This window comes from Quercus robur, chromosome 1 (assembly GCF_932294415.1).
Source record: "Quercus robur chromosome 1, dhQueRobu3.1, whole genome shotgun sequence".
Classification (NCBI taxonomy): domain Eukaryota; kingdom Viridiplantae; phylum Streptophyta; class Magnoliopsida; order Fagales; family Fagaceae; genus Quercus; species Quercus robur.
The window spans coordinates 52,848,951-52,856,254 of NC_065534.1; the positions used below are offsets into that span (position 1 = coordinate 52,848,951).

A 7,304-nucleotide genomic window follows, 5' to 3' on the forward strand; every position below is an offset into this window, starting at 1 on the left:
GATAAATCTTTCATGTCCCTCTTTTGGGCTTGATGATTGTACAACTAGCTTTATAATTGTCATGAGTTTAAGTTGTGCTTTATAAATCCCAAAACAAATAAGTAATACAGCTAGGTCTTAATAATTTTTTTTTTTTTTTTTTTTTTTTTTTTTTTTTTTTTTTTTTTATAATTTATAAAAGAACAGTTTTAGTAAACGAGTCAGGCTATGGGTTAGCCAAGACGGGTCGGGTTATGTCACTAATCAACTCATTTTTACTTAGGGTCAAAAATTCAAGTTTGGGTTGGGTCCAATTTTTCCATTTATAATTGTAATGCAATTGGAAGTCTGTGACTACTTAGTGAATGCCCAAAAACTAGCTTTTTATATATTTAAATAAATGGTAAATTATCATTATATATTTAAATAAATAGTAAATTATCATTTCAGTCCCTAATATTTATATTATGTGTCAATTTAGTCAATGTTAATGATGATGCAAATCTAAAAGAAAGGATGATATGAGCTTAGAAATACTAAAGAAGCCTGGTTGAAAGCTGTAGTGGGCCTTTTTTGCAATGTTGGGCTGGGCTGCCTCCTATAATATTTGGCTCAAATGTTCTGAGTAAGAGAGTCGGGACTAGTCCAATTGTAACTCACTTTGGTCCAACTTGTACATAAACTATGCCCCGTTCGCCAGAGTTTAATCACAGACTCATGGCAAGCAGAACCACTGTGAGTAAGTTATGGCAGGTAGATATAATCACTACAAAAAAGATTGCTATTAGTGATGGCCAGAGTTTGTCGAAACAACACAAAAAGCCGTCACAGATTAGTATTGTCGACGGTAAAAGGCCGTCGACTGCCATCGGAAAAAGCCTTGTCGGTAATACTATATTATTGACGAGACCGTTGCTAACACTCATTTTCGACAGCACCACTCCGTCGTAAGTACTTGATAATTGTCGTCGTAGATTCAACTTCATACGAGGAAGTTGGACGACCAAATACCTTTTGTGACGACCTTCAGCCATCGTTAATGCATAGTTTCGACGACAAAATGTCGTCATAGTTATTTCATCTGTCATCGACAATACAACTTCATACGAGGAAGTCAAACGACCAAATACTTTCTACGACGAACTAAGGCCGTTGTTAATACCTTTTTTGACGAATAAAAGCTGTCGTAATTACTTGGTTTGTCGTCGACAATGTAACTTCATACGAGGAAGTCAAACGACCAAATACCTCTACGATGAACTGAGGCCATTGTTAATACATTTTTTGACGAATACAAGCCGTCTTAATTACTTGGTTTGTCGTCGACAATGTAACTTCATACGAGGAAGTCAAACGACCAAATACTTTCTACGACGAACTAAGGCCGTTGTTAATGCCCTTGTTTTGACGAATAAAAGCTGTCATAAGTACTTGGTTTGTAGTCGAAAATAACTTTTGCGATGAACTATAGTTGTCGTTAATGTAGTTTTTCAACGACTAAAAGCCATCGTAAAATAATTGGTTTTTTGTCAATAATACATTATCAATGTGACCATTTACCTTTTTCAATGAACTTTGACCATTATGGAAACCTATTCACCACGTCAGTGATACATTATTTGCAATAAAATAACTCTGTCAATAATAAAAGAGAGATCATTTCTAATATTTTAATTGCGAGGAAACATAAATCTCCCAAAAGTTTTTCTATTCAAATAACAAGCACAAATCCATAATTGTCCAAATCTAGAAAGTACATAATGCAATAGAAAAAAATATTAAAACATCTATAAAATAGAATAAAAAATTTTAATAAAAACGTCTAAATGAAAGCTATAATATCCTTCACCAAACTTGAAAACATAAATATTGGAAGATCAATCATCATCTGAGTCAGTATTCTCCTTCTGAGAGCCATCGGAGTCATCTTCTTCCTCAGAGTCATCTTCCTCCTCAGAGTCATCTTCTGTATTTTCGTCCACATTTTGATTTCCTTCTCCAGCATTGGTCTGTAATATTTTGATTAAACTAAATAAGTATAAAAAAAAATTATTACTATGCAAATTATATTTACAATACATAGTAAAGATATTGAAACGTATTAATTTAACAACATCAACAACAATCCCCACAATGAATAACAATGGTATTATCAACATCAAAGAATACAAGATCCTTACTAACAAGAACCTTGTAGTTCTCTTGTGAATGAGAACTTCAAAGAATAAATTTGCCACCAATAGTCACATTAATAACATTTTCATAACAAACACTACAAATCATGTACTTTGCATGGATAGGTAAAGATATACTAATTTAAATAACATTTTTTTAATCTAAATTTAGCGATCCAAATAATTGAAATCCATAATGAGCAACTTTACAACTTATTTCAACAACCTCAAGAAAATAGCAAAAAATATTAATGTTGATTATACTGAAAAATATATAAATATACCTGTGTAGTAGGTTCTTGCATAGAATTAAAGCCCATCTTTTCCAAAGCAAACCTTATCATACTAGGCATTTCCTCTTTCAATTGATTGATTTCTCCCTGCAATTTCATTTTCTCAGCAGAATTTTTATCCTCTGATTCTTTAAAACGAAGCTCAAAATCCTCCTTTTCTTTTAAGCGATCCACTTGACATCGCTTACTACACTGGCTAGATGAACTTGGGCCATACACATCTCTAGGCTTGACACCAGCACCCATGCCAAGCACACAACCACGAGTAGGAGGTCCAGTCACTTCAAAGAATATTTGACTATCATTAACAATCTCACCTTGAGATGCAACCTCTGATTTCCTTGCATCCATTTTTTCCTAAAACAAGATTTATTCCGTTATTAGATATATACAAAATTTAAATTCAAAAAGACATTTAAAAATAATAATAGTTATAATAATAACTTACATATAATTTTTGTGCTTTTTCACTGGCAAAAGTAACACCATCCTTTTTCATATGCATCGACCTGAAACATTCGATTGGACTTGGTTCACATCCATTCTTCTCCTCCTATGACCATTTTAAAAGGAAAATCATAAGATAAATCAATTCAATATACAAACTAATGTTATAGAAATTTAACATGGCAATTTTATCATACCAATTCTTTCCTACGCTTAGCCATTGGTACAGAACCTGTAGTCGCAATGATAACTTGATTTTCTTTGCGATTTCTTTTGTTTCTATCACTCTTTTCCTGGTTACATGAAAAAAAATACACTAAATGAGTTAATTATCAAACATGTGCTTCTAAGAAAGATTTTACAAAAAAAAATATATTAAAAAAAACTGTTAATAAAGTTCATTTTATAATCACCTGCCACTTGCCATTATTCCATTTGTTGCACATCTCTTTCCAAATAGTTGGAGTTACATCATCATGGGGATGCTTGTACCATTCTTTTTGAGGAATTTTATTTGTTACACAGTGTTTCCTAAGGTGCCACATCCAATCAGGATAGCGTCGTTTGACATGCTCATCAAATACCTCCCTCTCAAGAACTAAGTCATTTGTCTCAAATTTTGCTTCTTTGTATAACTCATAAAGCATATTCAGTCGTTCTTTAGGGTATTCTGAAAAAGTTGTCCATGGCCCAGTAATGTTTTGGTGGAACTTAATAGTAATCTCTTGGGGTATTTTCTTTTCTATGAATCTAATAAAATGAAAGAAACACAAAGCATGTAAAATATTACATATAAATGAAATGTAAGCACTAAAAAATAAATGATTAAAGTAACCAAAAAATAGAGAAAAAAGACCTTCTGTCATGTATCTCACACTTGCGGTTATGACCTGGATAAACACCCTTAGCCTTTCCCCAACCTCTTTTCTTTTGTACAGTAGATCCTACCAATAATGGAATAAGTAAAAATAAATAAGTAAGTTGTAAGCATAAAATTGATATATTAGCATATAAACTTTAGGAAAATATTAAGTATTACCTTCGTTGCCCCCATTAATCACACTATTAGAAGAAGCAAGTGCTTCATTAGTTGGTGACTCAGATGATGAAGGTGTAACTTGTAATTGACTACCACTATCACCTTTATCTCTTGCTTGTTTTATAGCTCGCTTCTTACTTTTCTTTGCCATTTCACCTGTAACGTAGTTAAAAAGAAAGCCACATCATTGATAAGTTGTAATTATTTTATCAACAAAAACATAATTAAAACCAAGGACCATATTAGAAATATCAATATAAAGATTAAAAAAAAAATGTGATAGATTAACTTATTATAAATGTTAAAAACCAAAAAATTAACTTAACAACACCACCTCTAAATTTATTGTAAACTAACTAACATGAAAAGCTTAATCAAATTTTAGAGATCCACTAATTTAATTAAATAATTATATATAAATAACATGTATAGCTTCAACAGATTGCTAAAGTTTAGCCAAAAAAGAAAAAAACTAAAGTTACTTTTTACAGTACCCCTTAAAAAACTATATTGCAAATAATATCTCAATTTAACTTTCACTTATCAAAAAAAAAAAAAAATCATTTTACCTTTCAATCGAATACATCCATCGATATTGCACTGGACCGGCAACTTTAGCTTCCCAAGGTAGATGAATTGGCAAGTGTACCATTACATCAAAGAAAGCAGGTGGAAAAATTCTTTCTAACTTACAAAGAATTATAGGAATTGTGTGCTCCATATGCTCCAAGTCCTCCAACCGTAAAACTTTAGAGCATAATTCTTTTAAAAAATTGCTAAGCTCGATCAAAGCATCAGATACCTTTTTAGGTAATAATTCACGCACTACAAGAGGGAGTAATCTCTCCATGAAGACATGACAGTCATGAGTTTTTACGATGATTGTCAAGAGGGAGTAATCTCTCCATGAAAAAGCTAGTTTTTACGATGGCTTTTTGTAATCGTCGAAAAAGTTTCGTCGCAAATAGCAATGTTTTTTGTAGTGAATAAAGATGATATAAGAAACACAATAACTACTTTTAGCCACTATAAATAAAAGTGAGCAACAAAAGGCTCTTTGTACACAGAATAAGCTATGTGAAGAATAAAAAAGAGTTAGCAAAATCAAAACGTTAGTCTGTCAGGCCAAGTAATACACGGGGTTGAAACCAAGAAGGGAAAAACTATTCCCCCAATGGGAGTAATCTCAGAGAAGAAATCAATTGCTTTAAGAGAACAGGCCTAAATGGTCCATGCCCAAATACAGATCTTTTGCCTTTTATAGAGAGAAAGGCTATTAAGGGAGAGAGGAAATCAACCTATTGGTGCATGCCTGCCGTTCTAAACTCTCTATTTTTCTATTTCTCTCCTTCCTACTCCTTCTCAATGCTTACTTCTGGGTTATGTTTTTCTCTAGAAATTCCTATTACTGTGATTTTTCGAATCCCCTTCTCAATGCACAGCAATGGGTCCTTTATAGAGCCTATCGTGACTGGTATTTACTATTTTAGCTCTTAACTGCCTTTGTCTAGTGTGGGTGTCCTTGCCGACCACTTATTGGTCATCAGTGGTTCAATCACCACCACTTACCTGTGTTGGCTATGCCACTCCCCTCTACCAGACAAAGAAGACTATTTTGTTTGTTTGTTTGCTGTGGCTTTTTCTACCCGTTACAGTGTGTGTGCTCTCTCTCTCTCTATCCCTCATGACATGCACTTGATGGTTCTAACTCATCCTTGCTTCTTTTGGAAGACATTTCCCCCAAAAGAGCCTAAGCAAGAACCTTAGAATAGGTTTTTTCCCTCTCCCCATCGCCAGACCATGCCCTTTGACCCATGACCCACCACTTCCTATATTGGCTAGGTACAGGCTGGTGGTGCCTGGATCTTGCGCGTGCTTCACCTTCTTCACCCGTCGCTCATGCATTTGCCATGTTCTGGAGATTGGTTTGTACGTTTTGTCGTGCACTTTTAGCTCTTTATTGTGTAGGTTGTTTTTCGATCTGCCATTCTTTATGACTTGCTTCTTTCGGGGATTGGGCCTTGTTGGATCATAGGCCTTCCTTCGCCCGGCCTATTTTGTGTTCACTCCGTGGCCTTGTTAGCATTTTTCTGCCATACCACTCTGCTATTCCTACTGTAATGTTATTTGACTCAATCTTGCTAGGCCTTTTTGGGCCTGCTGTTTATTTCCCTCCCAGTGACTCAGTGTATTCATTGGGCCATTTCTTACACTCTTTGTGAGCTCCTGTGTCCCATTTCCCTCTTGGGCATCCTTGGCCCATTTGTTTTCCTTAGGCTTCCTCAGCCCTTTTCCAATCCTGCTTTCCCATGGGCCTTTACTAACTCTCTTGGGCTTTCTTGGCCCAATTACTTTATACTTCATTCTTGGGGCTGATGGGTCTTCCATTAGCCCCTTACTTTCTTTACTTACATTACTTTGGGCCTACTGTGGCCCATTCTCGCTTTTCTACATACTGCCCATGGGTTTGCTTCCTCTCTCTTTTCGAGCCCATTCAGGTCCGTTTGCTTACTCAGGACCCACTTTATGAGCCTGTGAGCCATTCATTCCTACCACTTGGGTTCAATGGCTTTTTCTTGTTTGCTAACTTTGGTCTGCCCATGTTGCTAGGCCTTTTCTCTTGCTGGGCTTGCCAAAAATGAGCCTCAACAAAAGCAAACCAACGACGGTAATGGTAAGGAGAGAGAGAGAGAGAAGGTTAAGAGAATTCACATTGGGAATGCTATATGCCATATGTAGGTTCAATTTAGCATAAAAGCCCAAAATAAGCTCTGCATCCAAACTTCTAAAAAGGTACTATTGTAAAAATATTTGGAATTGTGCTACAGTGCGATTATGAATGTAGAATCGCACTGTAGTTTAATTGTAAAACAAAATATAGTATTTTATTCAAAATATCAAGTTTTCTCTCTCCATTCACACGACACGCTCTCTCATCTCTCTCTCCCCATTGCTGAAGCATCACCAAGCCTCTCACCCTTTCCATCGCTAAAACTTCACACAGCCTCTCTCTCATCACTCATTGCACTGATCTCTCTCTCATCTCTCATTGTAGCTTAACCGATTCACCCTCACCCATCTCCAAATCCCTTTGTCGATTTACTCATCTCATAAACCCAACACTCTAGATAGCTCTACCCATTTAACTCTTCACTTTATCACTCTCTCTTTAAATCGAGATTCTCAAGGGTTTTGGGGTTTAGGTTAAGATTTTGTTTGCAAAATCTCAAAACGAAGCTACGTTGGTGTTAGGGGATTCAACTCCGTCGGTTTTGATGCTGACCGTAACATATCGTGAAAAATCAAAATCAAAATCAAAGCAATATACTAGGTGGGTTTTGATCAATATATTCGAGTTTTTGTGTTTGTGTT

General features: G+C 35.2%; 1 protein-coding gene across 1 annotated transcript; it reads right to left on the reverse strand.

Annotated features, from left to right (window-relative positions):
• Positions 1–1,615: 1,615 nt before the first annotated feature.
• On the reverse strand, positions 1,616–4,083 carry LOC126713037 (ATP-dependent RNA helicase drs1-like). The gene is made up of 7 exons (XM_050412673.1): positions 3,933–4,083; positions 3,750–3,837; positions 3,307–3,643; positions 3,091–3,186; positions 2,895–2,999; positions 2,438–2,803; positions 1,616–1,988 (listed from the first exon to the last, which is right to left on the reverse strand). Exons 1-7 carry the CDS (start codon positions 4,081–4,083, stop codon positions 1,857–1,859), a joined length of 1,275 nt encoding a protein of 424 aa, XP_050268630.1. The 3' UTR covers positions 1,616–1,856.
• Between the last annotated feature and the right edge of the window lie 3,221 nt (positions 4,084–7,304).